The 27,393-nt window shown below is 34.3% G+C and overlaps 1 protein-coding gene across 8 annotated transcripts in view; it reads right to left on the bottom strand.

Moving 5' to 3' along the window:
* ANKS1B (ankyrin repeat and sterile alpha motif domain containing 1B) overlaps nt 1-27,393 on the bottom strand; it is a 401,048-nt gene that overhangs the window by 275,690 nt on the left and 97,965 nt on the right. For all 8 annotated transcript variants that reach the window (XM_068191650.1, XM_068191661.1, XM_068191653.1 and 5 more), the window contains exons 9-10: nt 25,930-26,070; nt 9,074-9,239 (exon numbers count right to left, since the gene is read on the bottom strand). In XM_068191650.1, the coding sequence (XP_068047751.1) occupies nt 9,074-9,239; nt 25,930-26,070 (307 nt within the window). The remainder of the gene's footprint in view (nt 1-9,073; nt 9,240-25,929; nt 26,071-27,393) is intronic.

The following is a 27,393-nucleotide window of genomic DNA, read 5'->3' as shown; positions in this document are numbered from 1 at the left end:
ATGTTAAATGAGAGTTACCAAAGCTACAAATTTTTAATCAATATATCTAATTTGTATCCAAGATTTCAAAAAGATCTGGCAAGAATTCATCCCAATAAATGGGGCTGCTTCTTATTAGCATCTGGCATAGTGATAAGATTTAAGACGACTAAAAGGAAGCTAATGGAGTAACCTTGGTCATTATAGGCTTTCAGCCTGAGATCAGGAAGAATGGAATAGCTGATATGGATCACCATTAACAATAAATGGAAGAGACATAGGTCATGCAAATTAGCATTGCTTCAGAAAAACTGGATATTATTTAACCTTGGTTTTAAAATAAAATTTAAGGGTTTGGAATACAGATAAGTATTACAAGTATATTTGGATTAATAAACTTTATTCAAGCGGTCTATGTTTGCAGTGGAGAAAATTTCAAAAAACAATATACTGAATTCTTCCAGATACATGTGCATGAGAAGAGTGCACTATCCAAATGGAAAAAAAGTAACAGTTTTATCATTCTTATCCTGCCAATCCAGGATGGGTAGAAGGAGTGTCAAAAAGCCTACATAAACCTCATTCCTTTAATGCTCTTTGTCAGGATTCTGAAAGCTGCCAGTTAAATGGGGAAGAGTCAGCCAAGAAAGCACTCTAGAAACAGCAATCACTGAATACTTCTGTCTGTTCCACTGTCTACTTCTCAGTTTGTGACACTGACGTTCTATTTTAGCCCTGCAGGAAAAATTCTCATTTTTTCAAAAGTCAAGAAGTTAGGTAAAAGGAAAAAAAAAAAAAAAAGCAGAATTTTTTTTATTCCAAACAATGCAAATAATTCATTTTTATCATAGCCCTTTGGATTTAGAGTCTGCCACTCATTTGATGACAAAATTGGAGGATTTCAATTTTCTAGTTATTATTTTGAGAATTTTATTATAAAAAAGGTTTGTTCAAATACAAAATTTCAGTGTTCAAAATAGAATAAATAATGGAACAGCTGTTTAAGAGGAACCTATGGCTTTATCTCATGCTGCCCAGGACTGCTTAGAGGGGAAGCTAGAGGATGAACTGCTACATAAACTTTTTATAATTTATTTTCCCTCATCTCTTAATTTGTTCTGCTAATACATTTATAATTAGAGTCGAATCCTAAAATCCTAATGAAAATGGTACTTATTTTGCACAACAAAAATTAATTTTTTTTCCTCTCCCTTTGTAACTTCTAAAAAAAAAAACCAATTCCCAAATTGTGCAGAAAATTGAAACAATAAAGTATAGATGTTTTCTTCTTTAAACATTAGGGACGAGAGATGTGGACTGTGGGGTATCTACTGACAGTAGGCTACAGACATGTCAAGAAAGAATATGGACAGCTCTTGTCTACAAAATTGGATACAGATTCACTTGGGCCTGTTTCTTGGCTAATACCAGAAACCTCCAAACCTGGACAACCTAGGAACAAACTTGACTGTAGAAAGGATTTTCAGGCTGTCTCACTCACCTCCTGAACGCTACTCAAATATAGCTACGGTGGACTACAGCTTCGATACGTTGTCACAACGTGATTCGAAGGATGTAGTTAACAGGGCAGAAGTCAGAGTTACACACTTCACTGACCCATCTACATCCACTTCTAGCTATAACAGTGTAGTAGATATCAGGAGAAGATGCCTCTCAAGTTTTCAGACAAAATCAGAAGGGCAATATTCTCACAGATAGTACCTCATTCTTCATCTCGCAATCCAAGAGACATTTTTCCCATTTTTCTCATATGAATACTTCACTAATTCCTAATTCTAGTGAAGACCCTTCTTTTGGAAGATGATGTACACAGTGAAAATCTAACACAACTGAAATCAGAGGCAAAAGATGTGCTAACATCAATGACATTAGAAATACATGTCACCCTGAGACTCAGATCATTTGAAGACCTACTTATTGAGACCAGCAGGTCTATAACACCTGTCAATAAAATAGTGACCAGCACAGGACCACAGGTGAACTGTGCTCCTCTAGGAGATACAGTATTTAAAAAGTCAATAGAAAGCATCCTAATTAAATAATATCAGAAATACAAAAAATAGGTATGAAAATATCATTATGCTGAGACAAAAGTCCCAAGCTTCTCATATTTTGGGCATTTGTACTTTAAAAAAATAAAAGGAACTATAAAATGCCAGAAGATACTTTAAAACTTAAAAGAAATGATAAAATTGTAATTTCTGTTTTACAAACAGCTACAGCAGCAAATACTCTAGGCATAAGTTTCAGGAATCTTTTCTGGTTTTAAAGGGTGCTTAAAAAAGAACTAGCTGTACTGAAGAAAAAACCCAGCAAAATGCAAGATAGAAGAGCTATTGTATATTTCACTCTTCCATCAGCACTCTTGATTTTCATAAAAAGGTCGCATGCAATAAAAAAATCTTTGCTGTACACATATATTAATGTACTAGACAAAATTGCTTCTGATAAGTGTGCACTATATCCTGCACTACATCCTGTGGCAGTTGGAATGACAAACACAAAATGTGTCACCACTGAAAGTCAGAAGGGTATTTTGGTTTCTGGTACAGTGTGCTGGCAAAGATGTGTATCTTGAAATTCTGAACATGAACCGTACAACACCATAAATTAACCTGTTAAAACAAGTCAATTGATACATTCCGTACCATAGCCAAATTATGTCCATTTAGCTTAAACATGGGTTAAAGGAAGGAAAAGAATAAGAGAGAAAAAAAATGTGTAGGTCTTGACACCAAATTTCACTATTAATAAGTTATTGACTAAAAGTTCAGCTGAAAAATTTTGCTAATTTTCAATTTTTTCTTTGAGGTAAATTTTACAAAAAAGCACGTAAACAGCAAAATCAAACTATTTTCATTTGGACTAAATACAACATTTAATTGGAAAAAAGAGAACTGTTTTCCAGTTTAACCACTTCCATTGGCATAAAGATTATAATCCAGATTTGATTTCTGAAGAGCTCCTGGAGAGCTCCAACTTATCCAAAGACAGAATTTTAGGCTATCTCTATCTTGACTGGAGTTGTCAATGAATACACTGAAGTTGGAAATGAGAAGCTTCTTAATAACTAGCACAGAAATCAGTGATTCTAATACAGATGACTTTGAAGAGCAACAGGCACAAAACCCAGATATTTTAAAGATCTATCTTGAAAGGAACTACACAAAGGCTAGGATCTAACTTTCCTCTCCTTTAAGGAGAGTATTGTCATTGTTTCTAGGCACTGTGAGACTCTCTTGTTCATTCTTTCCATGGCCTATGATACTCTTTCTGTGCTAAAGGTAAAGGGGGATTATATTGTGCAAAACATCCTGAGCACTTGGAAACTTTAGTTAACAATGGGAGCATTTCTCTAAGGCAAAAAATTACTCAGAGAAGAAAATGCTTGCTGCCTAAGATTTGTTCAGCTATTAGGTTGTTATGGAAACACTACCCTCTTCTGTCAGTGAACCAACTCCACCAAATGGATGCAGGGCTCACATTACGATACTTATGCCTTGTGTTCTGTAATGACAATCTCTGAGTGGCTCCGCACTTCCACTCAACATACAGACCAATTATACTCTTTGGAGATAACGTCCCCTTGAGTAATAGACAGAACAAGAAAGGACATTTGATTAGCACTCATATATCAACACTGAATCTCAGAATATTCTGATAATAATTCCTTGGAAGGGGTCAACAAGATCATCAAAGTCCAACTTCTGGCCCAGCACAGAACAGCCCCAAGAATCACATCATGTGCCAAAGTGTTGTCAAAACAGGCTGGTGCTGTGATGTCATGTCAGGTCCTGAAGCATGTCCTAAGTTTTAATGGCCCTGATAAGCATTCCAAAGCTCTCCATTCACATCTCTGCTGCTTAGAAAATTCAGCACTGATGGCAGGTAGGTAGTAATGATTTGGAATATGTACCACAATATCAAAAGCCTTCATGAACAGCCAGTTCTTTCAGAAACATTTGTGTTAAATTAGGCTAAATTTCATAGAGTATTTTCAGCTGGTTTAGACCAACTGTTACTTTGTCTCCTTTATTATGTTCTTCCCTCTACACAACTAAGATGATTTTTCTTGATCATTAAATATCTTTCCTTGAAAGTATTTAATCCTGAGGAGTTAGACTGCAGGTCATGTGTTTAAGTGCACTGTATCCTGCTATCTCTGGTTTAAAAAGCTTACTTAAATGAAATACAGCTCTATTAGCTGTCCTGCTTGAAGCAATTCAAGTGTGAGTGGCTTTCAGAAAGGTTTGTAACTGACCCTTCAGATCAATTTGAGTTTTAAAGTGGATGAAGCATCGATGACTAAAGCTACACTCTTGAATTTCCATTCATCCAGACAATTTTTTGTATCTGGCAGTGTGATGGTTCCTTCTGGTGGCCACTTTTCACTGATTTGCTTATAACTAGAAAATAACTGCACAAAACTGAAGGTACAAATTAATCAAGTCAGAAAAAATGTATTTTGGATCTTAGTCTCAATCTGGAAAACTGAAGTGTGCAAATATTCAGGATTACTGAAGTCAACCAGAAACTGATGATCTGACAAATAGGACTTTATTTACCAAGCCAAGTATTTGATGATTTTGAAACTAAGTAAAAGACATATTTTAATGTTGATAAAAATGTTATCACAGCTAGGCTCTTTTTTCTATTCAGGTTTCTGGAGAATAGTCTCCTAGATATCTGTGTAAGACTGCTGACACAGCCTTACAGCTGAGGTTATACAGCTGAGGTGATATGGCACACTGACAAGTTTTCAGGTTCATTTTCACTGTAATGATAGGAGAGGGATGCCAGGCTGAGAAAGCAAAAAAAAAAAAAAATCCCCTAATAGTGCAAAGAATTGGCCAGCTTGGGGACAGTTTGATATATTGTATTAATTCAATGTCAACTACTTTTTTATTAATTTCCTTGTTGTGATTATGAGGCTATAAGAAGAAGATATAATTAATTACAGGTTTATTAACTGCCTGGTCCTCCTAACGAGTCACTGGCATTTGAGCACAAACCAAGCAATTTTTTTAGATTACAAAAACATCCTGACTGACAACAGCAAGATTACTTCAAAGTACACTTAGGTGGGCAAAGGAGCAGAATAGCTGCTATCTCTTTCTTTATGTTCCAGCTCCTTGCCTTGTGTTTGCCTGCTATTGAGTACTGGAAACACATCACATATGTAAGGACAATTTTTATCCCTGCTAGAATCCATATCTTTGATGTAACTGGGTAGAGTAGTTCTAAAAGAGCTATCTTTAAAATTACTGCCTTGGGAATTGCTGACTGTGCAGTGGCTGAGAGCTCAGCACAAATGAAGCCCCATAGTATTTACCTTATTTCTCAGCTGGATTTTGCAGCCCACACTGAGTTCTGCTTTGCCACAGCTCAGCTGTTTTCAGACTTGAAGATGGCTCACTAAGGTGTCCCTGACCTGCAGCCACAGCAAAGTAACATAACGAAACATAAGAGGTTCTTGAACTAGAATTCTCTTATCCAATGGTGATTTTCATGCAGTTTACAGAGAGAAACGTCTCTTGTCATTAAGATGCTTTGTCAACGCCTTTGTAATCTGCATAGACAGATCAAATCTCCCAAGGAAATTTTTTCTTCCACAAGTTGTTTGGGAGAAACAGAGTTTGAAAAGTCCTCTCTAATTCCTGATGATACTCAAGGAGACCTAAAAATAGTTTAATTATTGCTGCCCATCACTCACTATTATTGAACATTTAACACAAACTGCCACCTAGTCTCACTCATGGGGAGGTTCTGCAGTAGAAATGATAAAAGCAGACTCAAAGAGATATAATCTCCCTACTGGGTAGGAACATGCACTTAACTACAACTAAAGATAATTAGCATTTATTCAGTAATGTAGCTCAGATTTCATTCGATATTTCTCCTAAATGAAATGGATAACACTATGAGGTACAAGGATGGATTGTAGTACAGAGTGACTGAGCTACTAAGGGTACAAGTCTGTAAGGATCTTTAACATCGGAGCCCCAAAGCATCCCCAATACCTAAATTAGTATTCTGGACTCTATATAAGTGACCAAAACCACATTACGTTCGTGAACATATTTTTAACTTCATTTACATCTTTTCCAAGATGATTTGTTGCTATTGTTCACAAAATTTCATTACATTCCTAATAGCAAAAGGAAAATACTGTTGCATGACTTATGAACTAATAAAATTTCATTACTATATTTCAAGATTAAATATGTCATGTGAATTCTTTTTTAAATAGAAGAGCAGTGTAAAAATTAAAATGAGTAGCAGAAATGTCTAGTTTAAGGAGTAAGGATACTGTTCTGGAATAAAACAGTACAATATCCAACAGGACGATATCCAACAGAATAATCCGTCAGATTGATTAATGAATCAATTATATTCATTTTATGAGATGGATCCATGAAAATTTAACCCCAAATTTATATTTTACTTAATGAAAAAAATGGTCTCAAAAAGCTCAATATTTCAGAATAGTCCTATCATGACTTAACTATTAGTTTAAGGGTAGAAATTTTTATACACTCTGTCAAACTTATCCTATTAATCTGTCATAGAAACAAAGAACAGTTTAACTTGGACTCAGACACAGAGTCTTTTTTACTCTTAAATCTGTGCTAATTAGAAGCAACTGCTTTAACTGTGAGTATAAACTAACAAATGTAACTGTTACTCTTCCTAGATAAACCTAATTTCTTGTAAACAGACATAAAACTCATGCAACATAGGGTTTCAGACGTAGAGATGACCAACTTTATGACTACTTTTGTTTGCTTTATATTCAGTTTTTCTCCCTGAAAACAAACAAGCCTTTACCATTTGCTGCATGGAGTTCTCATCCTCTGTGGTTCCTGACCAGTTCAACAATAAAATTCAGGAGAACTGCAGAACAGTTTATTTTTTCTCCCAAGAACCTTACATACCACATAATACAGAAATTTGAAACAGTATTCCCAAAGTTGGCATGTCTCAGTGATACAAAAACTGAGGGAAATTCAGGAAAAAAATGGCAGAATTAGATACTTATTTTAAATAAATTATCTATAATATATGTAACTTATTCAAGCAATAAATCTACACAATCTAAAGTGGCATGATGACTTCACATACAATTACACCTTATGCTAAATACCTTATAAATGAGAATGACATGATTTATTTCATTTGGTCTGTTTATAGTCTGAGATAAAAGCCAAAATTATTCCAGATATGGCTTGCAAGGCAGGCCAGTTAAATAACTTCTACATTTATAGCTTAAAATAAAACCACATTTTTCTATACAGCTGAATGTTCTTTCCAATAATATGCCAAGAGGAAAATATCATAGTGGTATATGGAAAACTAACAGAAGGAATTACAGTACATTTGTATTCTCAACACACTGATCTTGTTCGATCTTCTAAATATCATGCATGCCCTCATGAATGTCCTACAGCTTCCTTGATTATACTCTAGGCCTCTGATACACACTATTTTAAACTTTACACAAAACATATTTCCAGATTAAGACATAAAAATGTCCTTTATAGGATTTGTGTTTCATGCTGATCTTAATGGACTTATTATGCCTAAGAAAAATGCTTGTGTTAATTGGAAAGTACAATTCCAAAGCTAGTATTTTAAATAGTGAAAACTCCATCTTCTTCTAAAAATACCAGTTACAATGGGAAGATTGGTTGTTGAGCCCCTTTATTAAGAAGACAGAAAATGAACTCCCCCTATCAGTTTATTTGGTATGTGTATGGCAGTCTTTCCACTGCAATACTTATGTTTATGGTAATTATCCAAGTAGAAGTGTGAAAAACAAAGATACTTTTTATTTTCTTCCTCTGCTGAAAAGCAATCCACAATATTGTCCTGCACAGACTAATTTTTTTTTTTTTTTAGATTATCAGAGCCAAAATCATCAAAGTCAGAAACAAGTAGTAGAAGCAAGTAGTCATGCTGATGTTCAAGCCAGATGCTGGTTCATTCTGTGCAACTATGCTATAAAAATGCTATCTAATTTGTGCCACCTTTTAGACTGCTGCTTGTAATGCAGGTTCCAGCAAGTCTTCTTCAGCCCAAATTCAATAGAGAGGCGGGAACTACGATCCACTCCACCTTACCTTGCAAACTCCAGATTTGTCATCTTGCTATTTGGCTCTCATATACTGTGCCTGATATAACTCTGGCACTCTTTCAATATTAGTTCAGCTGTGAAATCAAGAAGGTGCTTCCCCTTACACAGACCAGATCAGTAACACTATGTTAGTCAACAATCATCTGTCATCCTTGTACATTACCCAAATCATGCTTCCTAATCAAGGTCCAACAGGTCAGAAAGCCAATTGCCTGTTTCAAATAGGTCTCTGCTGCTGAGAAATGTCATTTGTCAAAGCAGACTCTCAGTCCAATTACTTAGAGCAATATTTCTATATTCTGAAATTCCTGTACCAGGTGGTGACTAATGAAGAGCTCAAACAAGGGTAATGGAAGAGATCATATAAATTTGGAGAACATATACAGAATTCTTACAGATAATATCTGATTAGCATAATTCTATTAGTTTTTAACTATTTTAACTCATTGCTGTTCAAACCTATATATAACACAAACAGCAGTCTGTCAAACTGTCATTTAATATTTCTCTTAATTCTCATTCACTATTTAATTTTCAAAAATGGATCAGATATTCTTTCACATAACATGAAAATGCAGAGTACTTTAATTTTGAAGTAGTTCCATAATGTCGTTGCTAAGGGGCACTTAGAAAAAAAAGAAACAGGTTGGTTAAAGGATTACTGCAAAAGGCTTGTCTACAAGAAACTGTTTCTAATTTGGCTTTTTGCAACCTTGTATTTATCTAGGAAAGTATTTAAAGATCTGCTTTGTTTTTACTTCTACAACATTTTGCTATTAATCTTTATTTTGATGTGAAACTCTTATGGTAGCTAATGGAAGACTATAATCATACTGTAATAAATAAACAGAGTACTCCATGCTTAAAAACATAAACCTACATATTCTATAGATTAACACTTACACCAATGACTGTGTAAAGGATTATTTGGTTATTTACCTGGTCTTGAGGAAGGAACTCTTGCTATCTCTAGGGAACAAGGCTTTTTGGTGACTGCTATGTCTATTGAATCACAGACACTGCTGTCATTTTGTGAAGGAACTGCATCCAGAGGTACAGAGGGTATTGCTTCCAGTGCATAACCTCTCTTCTTTGAATAAGATTCCTGAAATGCAAAAAATTTAAGTAGGTAAGAGATATTTCTCAGATGACACAGGAAAAGAACCAGGCTCAATAACTCTGACTAGCAGGATTTAGAATTCAGCAAATTAAATACCACATTCTGCTGAAATCCAAACTGTAACAGACCAGAAGAATTACTTGCGTGCTAGAAGAAAACATTTCTTACATCTTACAATTTTTGTATAATACAGTTCTTGTTCAGTTTACAGAAGAATTTTATTCGCCAAACTTTGCATTTAATGAAAACTGGATTACTGCTTTTGCCATACCTGTTTTGCTAGGTTATAATTCATGGGATGTCTCATTTTCTTTTTTAATTGTATCTCATAAGAGCAAAAATTACATTAACCACTACAATTACATTCTCTTCAGGGATAGTTTTACAAAATGTTTACATTACGTATAAGAAAAGTAAAAATATGCCTTCTACATATGGCTGGCAGGATCCCAGGCTCAGAATGAAGATGAATTACTGCTCTACATTTGAGCAAAATAATGACAAAAGGTCCCATAACAGCGATACGTACAGCAAATTCTACCGATTAGCAAATGTTTAGGGAGGGGGAAAAAAGAAATTAGAAATTTTGCTGGTACAGTAATCCAATCAAGCAGACTGTTTCTAGTTTCGAACATGAATAAGAAGATAACATCCAGTTTCAACAGTTTCACCAGAGATTTATTTTTTTAATCCCATCAGAAAGCAATTGCATGGGCAAAGACATATTTCCACATCTTTCTTACATTGGACATGCGGATGTCTCTGAAAGTCAAGCATCAGACATAAATTAAATATGATATAATAAAAGGCAAAGGGCAAGAAAGCACCCCGACAGTTGGATATTATCATAGCCCTACTCAGAAAATGATTGAAGAATGCGATGTCCAAAAAAAAACGGGGAGTAACAATTTCTTCACCAAGAACTTAATATTACCTAAGGCAAGCTATGGCTGTAGGTAATAGTGCTTTTTGGAAAAATGATTTATACTGTTAGCAAATAATTACATGACTCTTAGCTTTTTTTTTTTTCCTGGCCATTGTACTCATTTTATCTTTATGAAAGCTCATAGTTTGGCAATAATTCAAGACCTCTTGAAGGATAGGGTTGAGGTGACACCAAGACCAGCTTCACTTCAAAATTATTGATGACTTCAGTAGAGACAAATTTAAATCCCAGGTTAAACTAACAAAGAACTTGAAAATGAATGCTGGTAACAGCGATCAGGGAAAAAATCATACAAATAAAATAAATAGAATAAATAATAAAATAACTATAATAAAAAATAAACAGAATAAATAATAAATAAATAGAATACTAAGATGCATTTGTAATTTAAAAAAATTAGTATGTACTAGCAAACAATACAAAATTGGTGATCAGCATTCAAAAAACGTACCTAAAAGAGGAATGCGATTGCATCTCTGTTTCTCCCTTTCCAGTTTCTACTTAGTCAGATTATGAGCTCTCAGTATTAGTAACCTCACATATATAGACTAATAATAACTAGTTTCAGGTAGTAGAAATTATAAAGATTAAAAAATTTTGCAAGTAGGTTTCCTACAGCTCCAAATGTAATGTTATTAATTTAAGCCATTTTATTCCTCAAATGAAGTTAATAGAAAATTATACAGAGGTATCAAAGCAGCTGAAGTGCAACTGCAGGACAAGAGAAGGAATCCTTCCAACCTTGAAAAAAAAGAATTTTTAGCCTGTCCATTTAAGTCTGCTATAAAAAGGCAGCCAACAGTGCTGACCTAGAGAACAGCGAAACCAACATGACATTAGGTCAAGCATGTAGTAACTGCTCCTCCTTCTGCAACACCTTGTGGGTCTCACACTTCATAGTCAAAAGGTGCTGACTTTGTTTCGCATGTCTACCAATCCAACTTTCTAGAATTACCTTCTCAAGTTGTCTTTAAAGCACATGTCCCCTTTCTTAGTTTGCATGCCCCCATTTTGCCCCCGTTTTTCAGCTACCTCACCAAGTTTGACATTGCTGTTTTATACTTTAGATGGCAATGAAGGGTTGTTCTTCACTTATCCCCTCCTTGTGATGTCACAGACATGCACTTCCCATGTCCTCTTCTTTAGGGAATGAGAAACACTAACCTACTTACCCAGTTGTTCCAGGATTTTGAGCATCCCTGTCACCCTTCATCCTCTCAGTCTTCAATGATGTGACAGGGATGACATCTTCTCAGATTTTCTCATTCAAGATGAGGACTCACCAAGCATTCATGCTGACATAATGATTTTTTTGTACTCTACTCCTTTTCTATTTGCTCTTAACATTCAGTTTGATTTTCTGGATGTTATTCAACATTCTGTAATTAACTTTGCATGAATATAAATGTCAGAGAAGAATAAATAAAAATGATGGGGTTATTCAGAAAATTGTTAGAATGTAAACTACTGGCAATTAATTTTTTCCTAAGTATCTCTCTAATAAATAAAATATAATAATAGTATGTCCAGCAGAAGTTAAATGAGATAGAGCCAAAAAATAATTGTTAATTCTTTAGAAAGCCAGGAATTATATCAACCTATTAAGTGAAGATGATAAACCTTAATTAAAAAGTGCGTATATAACAAAAAGAAAAAAGAAAATTTCTTATCACTGGAGAAAGGCATTGAAAAGTCTTCTGGTTGCTGCAAAATGTTCTCCATTTTGCTGGTACAGAGCATTTCTAGAAATTTCTACGCTCTAAACTAATTCACCAACTTCAACTTAGATGTTAGCAGGTGTTAATATTGTAAGTATCAGATGTGAAGCAATGTGAGTCTGTTCTTTTCTAAGATTGATAGCTTTTGACCAACTGTAATAACAATTAACTACAGTAATTCTGCATGTCCAAGTTATTATCAACTCCATAATAAAACCTCCTAAAAATACTCTATCTTTAGTCCTGAAATCAAAATCTGAGTCTAATTTTTGTTTTAAAAATAGAGATTATTCAATCTCAAATTTCTATTAACCAATCCAAATTGCTGAACATGAGACCCATAACTGACACCACCATCAAGACAGAATTTGTCCTTATTTGAAATTATAACTTCATAAAAATCCGTTGGGCTGCTAGTACATTAAAATAAGTTTGGGTTTTTTTGTGGAAAGGATAAAAATACATACACAATGGAAGTAAAAAAAAAGCCAACATTGAGAGTGAGTCACTCTAGTGGGAAATCACTAGAGAACAGCCACCCATACTAATCAGTGTAAATTAGATTTTTTGTCTTGTAGAAAGAAACAGTAATGTGACACTGAAGTTGTAGAGCACATGCCAGGGACACGCTGTGGCCCTCATTCATAGGCCTGCAGTCAGGTGGGTCTCCTCTGAGCACAAGTTTGAAGGTATAATACCTATGACACACTATCTGAAACTTGCACAGGGGGAAGAGACTTTTAATCAGTGGGAATGAAATTGTTCCTAAAATATCTATTTTTGGCCATTGCAGAGGGTTATACACAACTGTGAAACAATGTGCCATAACATGACTAAATCTTCAAGAACTACATGATGTTGAGTTAGATCTTTTTTTTTTCCATATTTTTTCCAGGTTTCTAGTTTCTGTTGCTTCTGCCTTCTATATAGCCTTGCCTTCCTTTTAAGAATCAAACTGAATGATGTATGATTAAGGGCTGAGATATAAGCAGTACATGCACGTTTGTGTTTGTATGAGCTATGAATAGAATGATAAAGGCTAAGGAGGCACCTAATCTGAACTGAAACTCTGACAAGAAGGTAGAATTTGTACTTCATAGAATTTTTTTCATTCTGTCAATATCCTTTCCTATAAAAATCAGGTCACTTGAAGCTTTATTACTTCCCTGGAACATGGGACAACACATTCAGGGTTACAGGTGACTCTCCTCTTAAAGTAGAAATAATCTGGGAAACACAGAAAGGAAGAATTAAATGTATCTGTCACTTTAGAAATATCTTTTTCATTTATATAGAGCTATAAAATTCAGACATACCCCTTGAGACCCACTATGGTAATGTGCTCTCTCCTCAGGCTTGCTGAAGGCCAGAGGACCAGCATCTAGAATCCAGGCGGCTACCCTTCCATCACAGTACGATAAATTCTACCCAGCTGCTCCTTAGAAGAGTACTATGAGACTTTATTGATGAAACTTCGAAGAGTTATTGATCTTATATGCTCCATCAACCCAAAACTCTTGATTATCCTAAGAGCGAGCAATGAATATTGCATTTATCCCATGTATGCCACAGAATCATGGAATGCACCTTTAAAGGTCATCTAGTCAAACCCCTTGCTATGGGGAGGGGTATATCTTAAATTAGACCAGGTTGCTCAGAGCCCCTGACCTTGAATTTTCCCAGGATGGGGCATTTACCTCCTCCCTGCGCAAACTATTCCAGTGATTCACCATCCTCACTGTAAAAAATATTTTCCTTACATCTAGTCTGAGTGTACTTGCATCAAACAGACTTCTTGACATTTGTAAACAGACTGATATATAACCTTGTTGGACTGGGACACTTCACACTGAAATATTAATGATAAGTAACTGAAGGTTGCTGAGAGGAATCAAGAATTCAAGCAAGAAAGAATTCCTGACCAGTGACTCAAGATAATTAGAAGAGTTTTCTGACACGCAGCAAGGTGGAAAGGGAAATGCGTGAACCTGAATGACATTTTACAAGTTTGCCAAAATAATGTACTAAGCATAAACAACTGAAAGTATTTCCTATGCACAATAACCCAAAATCCCAAGTAGATGGTGAAATATTCATTTTGACTGCCTTTCCACTCAAAGATATCAGGAATATTACTATCATTTATGGCTAGTAAAAACACATTTATCTATTACTAATAATTTAGTATGTTACAAAGGAAGTTTCATAATATTATACAATTGGAATAATTTTTCATGAGTCAAGCTATCATAAATGTTAATTGTTATGACAGCTAGAAACACTTGAATGTATAATTCGTCATAGAACATATAATAAGATTCATGATATATTACAGAATCTGGAAAATCACCAATAATCTTATTTAAGGGTAATGACACTGGAGGATCTTCTCTGGTCTGCACAAAGTATTTCTAGCGTGGATTTTAAAAGAATAGGATCTTTTACCCTTTCAGCAAACATCTGAAATTGCGGGTTTGCGGTTGTTGGAATAATACATGTACAGAGTTAACAGAAATACTTATTTCCCTTCAACACCTGAAACAGTCCTTTTAAGTTTCAGTAAGCCTTCCACAGAGCTGAGAAAAAACATCAATTTTAAAAAGCATGCTAGAGTTGTTGTCCTGTTTATTTAGTTAGAAATGTAAATATGATTAGTTTTTCAGAAACCATTCAAAATTTAGATTTGCTATATCAAACTTTATGTATGGAAAAAAAATGAGCCTTATTTATATAACACCCCAAATATAGGCTTATTTTTTCCTTTTCCAATGCATATTTTCCCATATATATATGTTTCGAATTAAAAGTTCATACAAAAACTGTACATAAATTCCTGAATGCTAAAGGTTCCTACAATGCCTTACAACACAAAACTCACTAATATTGCCTAAACTATAAATGTGTGAAGACATGGGTAAATTGTGAGCATAATGAATGCAGCGCTAACCTCAGCAGCAGAAACATGTCACTATACTTTATGCAGTGTTTTCATAATTCTAACTGGCAGATAGTCAGCATTTCAAATGAAGCTAGATTGTTGTAGTCATGTTACATGCTTTCCTATGCATTCAATGCTCAGGCCATGAAAAAGAGCAGATGCTCCCTCTAATAAATAACTTACTGCGACAAAGACTATACTAAAAGTGTACATAATCTGGTTTATGCAAATGTTAATGGCTGTGTGTGGCAATGTAGCACAGTAACTGTTTTAATAAATGATTCTTAGTTTAGCTGAAAAAAATACAATTAGAAACTAGAAAGCAATTTCCAGTTTAAATATCTTCCCTTTTCTTCTACTGTTTGCATGAAAGACATTTTTAAAAATCATGTCTTGTTTGAATTAGAAGCTGTGGGAAAATGCCTCTTTAAAATAAAGGCTATTACATTAAAAAAAAAAAAAAGATAAAATGAGCTTAAGCCTAAGCTCCATGGAAATAATACTTCTCTGCAAGATGCTTATGCTCTAATGCCTAGGTTTTAAACATATACACACAGCTCAAACCAAAGCAGCAAACATGAAAACTAATTCCTCACATTATAAGCTCAGTAACCATGGAAAATGCTAGATACTGAGAAATGTTATACTGAAGTCAGTATTTAACAGCAAATGCAGAAAACAATTAATGCACTACTCTACATTAAGCAGACTTACATTTCTCACATTTTATAGCTTAATTTCTATCAACTGCTGTGCCACTAAATGAAAAATGTATGGATTGCTCTGAAGGGGAGAGAAGAACTGAATGCGCTTAAGTAAATCTTGAAGCAAAACACAACTGCTCTGAGAACAGCAACACTACAGCTGTAAACTGACTTGATTGGAGAGCTGATAACTTCACTAAAATGAGACATTATGGGAGAAATCTTTGAAAAGAGAGATTTGACACCAAAATGTATTAATCCATTATCTATTACAAATAACCTATGCCTTTTTTTAAAATATTCTATATGCCCATGCATCTTGTTCTGAAGTAAATACTCTGAAAAATTTGCACAACGGAAACCAATTAATTGATATCACATGCAATAGATTCAATAGAAGAGACAAATAAATATTCGCTATTTCAGGAAAGACAATTTTCCATGTTCAAAAGTTTTTGACACTGAAAAAATAAAAACTTAGGTATTTTTGGTATAAAAGTTATTATTGCAATAGCACAAACCAAGACTCTCTTAGAAGAAATCTCTCCCACATATGCTCTCACAGTAAAATAGAAAGAACAAGAAAATGTTTTTCAAAATACTAAAGTAATGGAGAGTTGTATTGTCAAAGTGAAAAAACTTTGTTGTGAATCCTACTTTTATTTGTTACATAATTGAAAAGTGAAATACAAAATTAACAGAAAAAAGGTTTGAGATTGTTCTTCAAAGATCCCAGCAGCATGCAAAGTTTGTAGAAGTTAATACTTCCTAATTAAATAGTACCAAATAAACTTTGCAGATATTTCAGCAGTATGAAAACTAAGCCTAACTGTTGGAGATACTGTCGGAGGGAAAGTAAATTCATACTGTAAGCTAGATGTGGTGCTTAAAAACAGTAAAACAAGTTATTCCATGGCAATAGGGGAAATATGCACATTAGCAGTAAACACAAATTAAGAGGCTATTGCCCCTATCTCCTATATTCTTAAATAACCCAGTAATTTTCTATTTCACACCATAGTTCAGACCAGTAGTTCTGAATGGGAACCTATGAACTCTGCTGTTTCCTGGCCAAAAGTGTGCCAAAGCCCACTAACATTCATAACACAGATTTTTAGTTTTATGGATAAAAAAAGCTCCATTGCTCAGTGCTATCTCCTCATATTGCCTATATGCTTGGCAATTTTATGAGGGTTGATGTGACCATGTTGAATTACAGTGAGTAAAATGGAAATATAAGGACAAAACATGAACATAATTATTTAATTCATCACTGAAGTAAAACCATTCCACTAATAAACATGCTACTTCCATATGGCTCTTTAAACAAGAAATCCCACCATTTTATGTCAAAAGTCTACTGCTTTAATTGTTGCTATGATAATGTCTGTGGTATGATAAACTACTTATTCATTGCAAATTCTCAGCCCTAGATATTGTGAAATGGAAACAGAATGTGAAGATTACATAAAATGAAATTAATAAGATAAGGGAACCTAAATCACATTTTCAATAAAATTTGAGCTTAAAAAAATTTCTATAGGTTCACTGCAAGATTCCAGTTTGGAACAGCTAACACTCTATTTAACAAGAATTAAGGGGCCTTGCTTCAGGTTTGAAGTCATACTAGCTGTAATGAATACTTTTATTACAGGTATTCTCTGTTAATGTGGTTAATTCCTTCATATACAAACAAACTACTACATCAGAGTTTCCCAAAACCAAGATGGTAAAAAGTTCTCAGAAAAGAACTTTTTCCCTAATGGTTCTATTGCTCTAGGTTCTGATTCAATTATTTTCTTATATTTCATCAAATAACTACTTATCTTCAAAATAGCAATGTAAATGCTAAAAGTTAAACACTCAAGTAATTTGCAAACTCAAGATCCTTTCAAATTTTCATGATGAGAAAACAGTATTGTAAAGTAAAAGAAAATTGCTACTTGGAATGCCTGGATAAAACCACCTAAAGCCAGACAACAGGAAACCCTTGGCAGGGGGTCTTTCTTCCTGGGTCAAAAAATGGGATTCTAGCCACTAAAAATCTAAACTGTGGAGTGTGAGCAGTTCTTTGATCTTACAGTCCTGATGAGAAATAACTGTCTGTGGAAGAAAGATGTTAAGACTACTATCCTTAACAGGCAGCTCAAAAATTGCTCATGAACCTTACAATAGAATATTATTGCATTCAGAAGAGATTATAAAAAGACACACTCAGTCTGTCCACTTTGGAAGTGGGTAGAAAGGACTGAAGGAAAGCCTCCTGCTCTGTCAGCTGTGTGACCCTAAGTGGCCTGGTGTTTAATTTGCACACAGTCAGCTCAAAAGCTAGGCGTTTAGTCAAAAACATCCCTAACTTCATATCTCACACTGGCTGGTTCACAGTGGCTTCCTGTGAACAGAAAAGAGTAATCAGTCAGACATCTTCAGAGACGTCGACACTTTCTTAATGATACAAGGAGCAAGAGTATCCAGATGGGTTTCTAAAGGAACTTCTGTCAATATTTATTTTTCATAATGCAAAACCACAAGCCTTATAAAACCAGTCTGAATAAGGGAGAATTTAATCACCTGCCTATATACAAATATATTACAACAGTTCACTAAAAAAGCTGTATGTGTATATAGAAGTGCTGACTGTATGTAGTACCTGCTAATCATAGAAGCTAATTAGGGACAAACCTAGTGGTTTGTAGGTACTTAGACCGTTGGGCTAAAACATTGTCTGAGAGTTATAGACTCAATTTTGCTAAATTCAAAATTTGGTAGATATAAATAGGACTGAACATTTCCTAAAGATTCTATTTTCTCTATTTTCCTTCACAGTATAAAATACAATGAAACAAAAACTAGGATGCTATAAAATTATAGCACCTCCAAAAATAATAAGTTGGCATGATACTGTCAATTTATTAATTTACCTCAATATCTTCATACCTTTTATCTCAAAAAACTGCAAAATGCCTGATGGACTGTTTGGGTTATACAGAGACATATTTATAACATGTTTTTTTTTAAAAAAGCTATCTCCCCCTTTCACCAAAGGGACACAGCTATTCTCCATACTATTAGGACCATTAATGTGACTTCTTTTTATTATAGTAGATTTATGAAACAAAACTGCTTATTACTTCTGAAAAGTGAATAGAGCATCTGCTTTCTAAAGCAATATATATGATTAACATTCTAGGTAAAAAAACATGAAACATGAGAGTCTCATTTTCTAGCTGACTTGCCTTTTTGAGAGACCTTAAAAATAAAAAGAAGTATTTCACTATAATTGGTAGACCACATTTCCTATCCAAAGTAAATCTAAAATGCCTTTTCATGAAAACATGAGACAATGTAGTCTTATATACTTCCCTTTGATATCTTAAATCCAGCCTCCCCCAAATTCAGTTTCATTTTGTTTTACATCCAGTTCATGAGCTCTTCTCAATTACAGATTGCTAGGAGTGAAAAAAAAAAAAAATAACAATCCGTTTGGGATTTTAAGAAACTGTAAGTCTTAGACTAACTTTTGAATTTTAGTGAAAATATAAACTATCTCCTCATAAAGTTCCATTTGTATAGAAACCCAAGTGGGATTGAGCACATTAATGCTTATATTTAAGAAATTCATTGATTCAGGATCTATCCCATTTTTAGACTCAGTATAATGGATACCAGCATTAAAGGTTTTCAGTAAAATGCAACGACCAGACATGACTTTAAACCCAAGGCATGCAATTCCTTTTGCACAGCAAGAGAGGATTTAGTGTTAGATACTACAGAATTGTTCTTTTTAAAATTTCAGCTGTCAGTCAGGCCTTTTCTTCAGAAAGAAATCAGGTCTATACATTTTGCAGACTTCTCATGGACTCATTCTATATGTAAAGACGTTATTTTCCATAGTATAAAAACTGAAGTAAAAAAAGTATCCCCTACAGTTCCAGTATTAGCTTGGTTCTCAGATATATTTTTAGCATAATTAAAATAAGCAAAACAAAATAGAAAATATGTTTTATGCTCAAAAAAAAAAGTCCCAAAACATCAAGTGTCTAAGTATCTTTAAACAGCCCTTCACAGAAATATAACCTGACACAAAGCCTGACTGCACAGCTAATCAGTGTGGCAAATCCATGTCACAATCACCATGTCCAGATATCCCCACTCAACTGATACCTTAACTCCAGACACCTCAACACCAGCACTTTTGTGCATAAACTCTTCCTCCTGTTACTACAGTAGAAACAACAAATACAATGTATCTATGATGGCTGTTTTCCCCAGGAAATGTTAATACTGAACAATTAGTAGCCCAATTTGGTCAGAAAAATCAGAAAGATCAAAATAAACTTTCAGGTTTTAATATACTGCTTTAACATTCCTGTTATGAAGCAGCTGAAGTCCAAACATGAAGTTTTTAACAGGAAGTTGAACTTCCTTCATGTACAAAACTAATTGCCACATGCCACTGCTATCTATTCACTGGGCAATTCAAATTGATTTTTTTTTTTCATTTTTCCATAATTTGAGAGGCAGCACTGAAAGAAAAAACATTCCATAAAAGTGCGTCTTCTGGTTACCACTAAATTTCAAACCACAAAACAACAAAATGTAATATAGTTGTACTATGTCAGATCTTCCCAGATTACCATTGTGACATGTTTCAGTTAAGTATGTGGCACTTTTCAATTCAACAGTAATTTCTACATGAATTTGAATACCATTAATAAGAATTAAATTTAATCTTGTAAACCACTACAGTCATCAATATTTCAGATTATTTCTGACATACATCAAAAGTCCCAGTACATTTGGACAGTTCTTTCCTTTCTCTCTCATCCCATTTAATTCTGCTGTTTCATGATCACACCAAGAGACAACACATCCCAGCAGTGACCAGATTTACACAGTGCTGGACAGGGATAGTCAAACTTTCAAAACCAGTCATTTATAAACTGCAGAGGCAATCCTAAACCTTTAAAGAAATAAGCTCATCTGATGCCCCATAGCCTTACAGAGGATTATAAAATATAGGTTTTAGCAATGATATGAAAAAGATCTATGGAAGTGATCTCATCCAAACTTGCAGTTGAAGCAGAGTTTAGGAGCTTGACCAGTCAATTCTGAAAATACACAAGGATGAACAGATTATAACTTCTCTGGCCATACCACACACCGTGTGTAGTGGAGTCTAGATTACACAACTAGCACAGTAAAAATGCATTTGCAACAAGACACCACAAATTTACATGGGCAACTCCAAATTTACACTGGGAATTCAGAAGCAACATATGCAACACATACCATACGCAAGAATAAAATGTTCAGCTTCTTTCCTTAAAACACAATCAGAAAATGTAGCATAGCACTAAAATAAACCAGAATTTTTCAGTATACTTGTTTCCTATCAGCATACTTATTTCCCTGTTCAGCAGGGTATAGCCATCACCTGCTGGTTCTTCCTAGGCAGAATATATATTGCACTTTTCAGTAGCTGCTTCAGTGTGTGGGTGGCGTGTTCCTGAAATTACTAATAAGACTTAAGCTTACTGCAAAAGAGACAACACTGCAAATCAAGAGTTATCAGAAATAATTTTTATGGGTACTAGAGCTTTCCATGTTACTCCCATTTATGTAAATTTATAATTTTATCAACCAAATTAGGAAGAAAAAAATCTTTTTTTACTGAAGGTTAGAAACTATAAGAAAGTATTATAGATAATATAACAATCTTATTCTGGCTATCTGTACTCAGGTATATTTTAGGCCAAAGCTTTCTCTGCTTTGTCTATACCATCACTAAATAAGGAGAAAGGTTTCCTCTCCTGTAATACAGAAATTAGATAATCCCACAGGACTTTCTGTTTCTAATTTTGGAGAACTTCAGCACTAAGTAAGATGAACCCAAACTGCTTCTTTACCAGTCTAGTTTGAAATGTTCTTCCACTGAATGCACTGAAAGATAAAGTTATTAATGGATTGAAAAACTAAGCTGAAACACTTTAGCCTTTATTGCTTAATTAAAAACATGTTCTTTGTTTTTGTCTGTTTTTATTAAAAAACAAAGAAGAAATACTTCCTCTTTTATACTATCTCCCCTGCACTGTAGCAGTTCAAAAATTACTCTAACATTCACATTAAGCTTAAAATCTAAGAAAATTTGAGGCAACTGAAGATAGGAGGAGTTCAAACTGAAAGAATATGTTCAAATGAAAACAAATAATGCCAAATAAAATTCCCAATATTAAAATTCTTCAGAAAGAGATAACAAAGAGCCATGCTGCTTCTCTCCAGAGAGTGTCAGTATAGAGGGTTTTTTAGGAGCAGATTTGATCTCTATGTGAAAACTAAGTTAGCTCCTTACGTAATTACCCCATTCACCTCTCTTGCATCCTGAGCTGACTTTGAAAATGTAATAATAATTGCAACATAACAATTTTCAATGTTAGGCTTTCTACAGAACAAGCTTAACTTGCTTCTACAATACAAACAGTATACAATATCTCTTCCCATTAAAAATTACTTTTTAAAATTTAGTAAAAGAAGTGCAGACAGACAAAATTATCTTCTGGAAGGCAGACATGAAATAAATAACCCTATTAACAGATGCATCAAACTCCAAACTTTAAATATTCCCACCATAGCCTGTATTTACAAAGAAACTATTACGTACAGTTCTCATCTCCTAAAAATGTAGTTAGGAGCCCCCTTTTTCTTTCCTCCCTCTAAATAAAAAGGCATTTTTGGAGGAATATCTCTCCACAGGAGAACCCATGATAAAGTTGCTGGAGTTCCTACCTCTAGGAATCCTAGAGTTATATAAGCAGAATGTTGATCAGTCTTAAAGGAAAATGTCAAGGTCTCCCAGAAGTTCATTGCCTCTTAATAGATGAAAATTTGACACTAAGCTAGAAGCATAACATTTAAATATTTAAGTAAATTTTATTATATTAAATATTTTTATTTCAATATTTAAGTAAATTTTCCATATAGTGAAGAGCCATGCTTCCCAGCAACTGGCAACATGAAGATTTATACTTATGGCTTTTGAATCAAAGTTCAATTTTTCCATAGCAACTGCACTGCTCTCTTTACAGACATTATTTTCATTTTGTAACAGAGCTGCAACAAATGAGGTGTTCCTGGCTGCCATCATGTCAAACACACAGAAAAATTGTCAGGATTTTTAAGTTGTACATACAACACAATTCAAGTCACAGTCCAGCCAAGCTGACCCAGCAGCATCCTAAATGGGACAAGCTTAACCTGCCTTATCTCACAATTGCTTTACATCATAATTAGAAAAATATGCTGGCATGGCTGTCAAGATTAAGGTGTGTGAACTGCTTGCTTTAAACTGATAATACTGGAGGGATCATATAGAACTCTGCAGCACTCATCTCGCTGACATTGCAGACTACCCTCTATCTCTGTACATCAGGCCCTGTTTGGCCCTTGGCAGAGAAATATTCAAGGTATGCTATACATGGAAAAGAAAATGGAATTATATGCATACTTTCAGTATATGCTGCTTTATTCTCAAGAAGATGTGAATATGCTTGTGGGAACTGAATTTTTGCCCTAAACCAAAGATTAACTCCAAAACAAAGTCCCAAATTAACCCTAAATCATAACCTACAAGTGGAATACATTCTGCTAAAATAAGAAGACATATCTAAATTTCAGTCTCAAAAATCCAGCTGCATATTCTAAACCCCTGAAATTTTCACAAGGTACAAAGATTTTTCCATAAAGCTCTTCCAGCACTTCACCAATTTTGAGACTGCAAAAGAGAGTTGATTGTTCTGAGAACACCTGTATTACTCCTATGCTAGGTCTTAAATGATGTAACATTTTACGCAGAATTTTCTTTAATAGCTCATTCTAAAATGACACTTCCCAGCACGGTAGAGACAGCAATAACATACTCCATGCCAGAAGTACCTCCAGACAAGCTTTTTTCCCTAACTGCAAAAAAGAAACCAAGTTTGTCAAGGACATTACTGGCCTCAACTTTGGCATATTGAAAACTGTTAGCTCACTGGGTCACAGATGGACATTTTCATAATGTCACCTAAAACTCAATTTCATGTCAGCATTGTGCCTCTGACTGTGTATATAAAGCAAGAATCAATCTTTATGTTTGTTCACCCTTGATGTGAAAACACAATATATTTATATGATTGCAAAATTTATTTTTAAATAAAAGGGAAATATAAAAATGAACATGTTTGAGTCCAAGAGTAATTGATAGAGTCTTTTGCCTATTTTTGGATCTTTAGGAGAGTACAAATTTTAAGACACCATGTCAAATACCCTTATCTCACTCTTTCTTCCTGATGAAGTCTGTGCTTTCTGATATATTAATGTACTGACATAAGTATCAGAAACATATTTTTGTACTTTTACCTAAAACATGCTATTGCACACAATATATAATTTGTTAGACGAATTCCAGATACTGTTATTAATCCAGAAACTTACATATATACTTTGTGTTTTCAATCCCTTAGAACAAGATGTTCTCTGCTGCATTCTGAAGTAAATGCAAAAGATCCAACAGATTAGCTAACGGCTTGAAAGACTGCATACACTGATGGCAACAATTTATAAAAACCAAAGTCACTGGCTTTTAGTTTGGAGATTTTTCAGTACCTAACTTCTTTCCTTTCTCCCATAAAAAGAAATCCACAAAAGACCAAAACTACCTCTGTCATGAATTTCTATGGATAGAAGCAATCTAGAAAGGTAACCTGTCATATCATAAATGAAAGCATAACAAATATACTCTTTTTGTACCTATAATTAAAAATCTTATTGTTCTCAGAGCAAGAAGTATGAGATATAGTAAGTCTGAGCTTAAAATTCAAGTCCAATGAATAACACTAATTCAGGAATCACTATCTTAAAACTTACATCATAGTTGAAATTAATCTCTCTTTATAAATAGGAAAGACATACCTACCAACCAAACAATCACACTTGATTACACTTTTCAAAGGCATCCCTCAATTTTATAGCACCCTTTATATATACCTTACCTAAAGAAGAAACTGGGAAAACAAAAATATTTTCTAAGGAAATAAAAATGGTGTGTTTGTTCATCATAGGCAAGTTTAACAATAATTAAACCATAGGTGATATTTAAATAAGTTCCATTTAAGAAATATATTTTGAAACAAATCCTTAAAAATGAGGAATTAGTAACTAGTACTCCGATTGTAAATCAGGATGATTCCGACAACACCGCACTTTGCCAAATGTCTAAAATGATGGATAGTATGAAGTAGGAAACAGCTACTGAAAGGGGAAAGGAATATAAAGGCTCCTTATCAAGAGACAGGGCAGTGCTCATTGTTATTCAAGCACATGAGCTGCCATATCCTGTTTTCATTGACTGCAGGGAAGGCTTCAGCATTGACTTCAAACAGGTGCAAGTCCCACAAGACTTAAAGGGAATAAAACGTACAGTCACGGTATGAAAGCAACAGTGTACGAAGTGTGGTGAGACAGGATATGGAATTCCAATGTGGTACACAAGAATCTGACAAAGCTATTTAAATGCAGTGCCAAGTAAGGACGCAACTGAAAAAAACCCAGACATTTCTAAACAGACATTTGGCAGGTCTTCATTCAATGCTACCAAAAAAAAGTGAAGGAAAAAGGTTACACAAATGAGAGTGCTAATTTATGGTGGGGGGAGAGAACAAGGGAGACCCAGAAGCAGCAATAAGCATCATCCTGTTCTGTAGCAATACAATATCACTTGTTCAGGACACAGCTGCTGGAATGCTTTGGTAGATACTGTAGACTGGTCTGCTCTGAGAGTTGCTGGGCCTTAGACCCAAATATATTATGCACTTCCATTTATTCTCTTCTGTATTATGATGAGCATTTGAAAACGTTTGGGGATTTTTTCTTTAACTTACATAATCTTCAAAAAGAAGTCTTAGGCTATATTCTTACATCAGTTGAGTTATGCATGATGTCCTCAATTAATTCTATAAAGAAAGTAGCTGAGATGTCATTATATTAATTAGAAGCTGGTCAAAAATAGAGTACTTATCCCAAAGGAAACTATGTGACTTCAAAATTTCTTTCCAGATGGAAAAGAAAGCTATCCAACACAGCAACTATCTGTCTAAAATAGGGGTAGTAAACATCAGTCTCCGTATTAAACTCATATGAATAAGTATTATAGCAGGATGACTGAACCTCCACATATAATTTTGGAAGCAGCTTTTGACATTAAAATGAAGAGCAAAAGTAGCAATTTTGAAGGGAATCAGGCAAGAATAAAAATAACTCCAAAGGTTAAGGCAGAGATTAAGTATCTCTGCCATAGTTACTAAGCTTTATGATGAAAAGGGAATCAACATACCTGTGCAAGCATGGGAAATCCGAGATTTCTGCAACCATTACAAGGTGTCAGTGCCTCCCATAAACCAGAAGGTCCACAAGTATTTTCAGCTGCATCATCATCTTCTTCCTCCCTTGGTGATAAACGCATTGAAGAAGGCCTCTGTGCATAAAGAAACAATGCTTTCAAATTAAACATAATGATGTATATTGTAAAGAAACTTTTTATTTTATGAACTTAAGAGTGTCCCATTCAGAAGTACCAAAAGATAAACTGCTATTTTAATCCAAAGTACCTACTCAACTGTTAAACTCTTGTATGAAAATAATACTTTCTAAGGAATGTACATATTGAGCTGTCTGCGATTATACTTTAAAATTGAGTGAACATATTAATATACATAGAAAATATTTATTGTCTTTATTATCAAGAAATTGGCAATTTCTATTTCATGTTACTTTAAAATTTGCTGTAATATCATTAAATTTAGGATATTCCACAAAGAATAAAAACTAACATTTGTCTGGATGTGTCCAAGATTTTTGCAGACAAAACCTACTAAATCATTCAAAAGATGAGGTTTCAGGTTTTGCATTATATTTATCAGTAATAAATGTGTTATCTTATTTTGTAGGCAAAATATGTATTTCAAAATTATCTATATTATTTTGCTTTATAGTCTGGAGGGGATGAAAAGTATCAGGAATAATCACTGGCTTATGAACACTGTGGCTTATATCTTGATCAGAGTGATAAGGGAAAATTGCTAATTTTTGCTTAAACCAGTATCCTAATTTTCTATGACAGGCAGAAATAGGAACAGTGGTCAGTTCCCATATATTTATGTTATTTTGCTACACAGGAAAATCCACCCCAACTGAATTGCAGTGGCAATTTTTACTAATTTTAGGTGAAGAAGGAGGAAAGTTAACCCAGTAATAAATGATTTTTAAAATCTCATGTCAACACAAATTGTTATAAGTAAAAAAAAAAGTAATTTTTACACATTCTTTGTCTCTATTTATACTGGTATATAAAATAGGTGTCCTAGCCTGCTTCAAATTTGCTTGAGCAGCCTGCCTGATACTCAGATACTAAATGCTGTGTTTAAGAATGCTTCTTTCAGAAGTGGATGAAATTTGCTTGACAAGAATAGCACTGTTTGAGACAGTGGCTGACCGCAGCCATCAATCTGATGGTAATATTAACTCTAAAGTGCTGCTATGGGGTCCATGTAAAAATCATAAAAACCCCAACACCTAACTGCAGATTATTTTAGCCAATAAAATAAAGAAATGCATGGAGTCTGCTGCAAGGAAGGGAAGAGAAAAGTGAAAGAAAAGTAAGGGGCAAACAAAGTAGAGAAACATCAGCAGCTCTAAAGATGAACATGAGCTGATGGAAACTGTAGAAGAAGCAAAGACACCACACAGACAGGCATGAACTCAAATTGTGTAACATCTGAGGATCATTCAACTCTTGAAT

This window comes from Anomalospiza imberbis, chromosome 5 (assembly GCF_031753505.1).
Source record: "Anomalospiza imberbis isolate Cuckoo-Finch-1a 21T00152 chromosome 5, ASM3175350v1, whole genome shotgun sequence".
Taxonomy (NCBI): domain Eukaryota; kingdom Metazoa; phylum Chordata; class Aves; order Passeriformes; family Viduidae; genus Anomalospiza; species Anomalospiza imberbis.
This window is presented reverse-complemented; position numbering and strand designations above follow the sequence as displayed.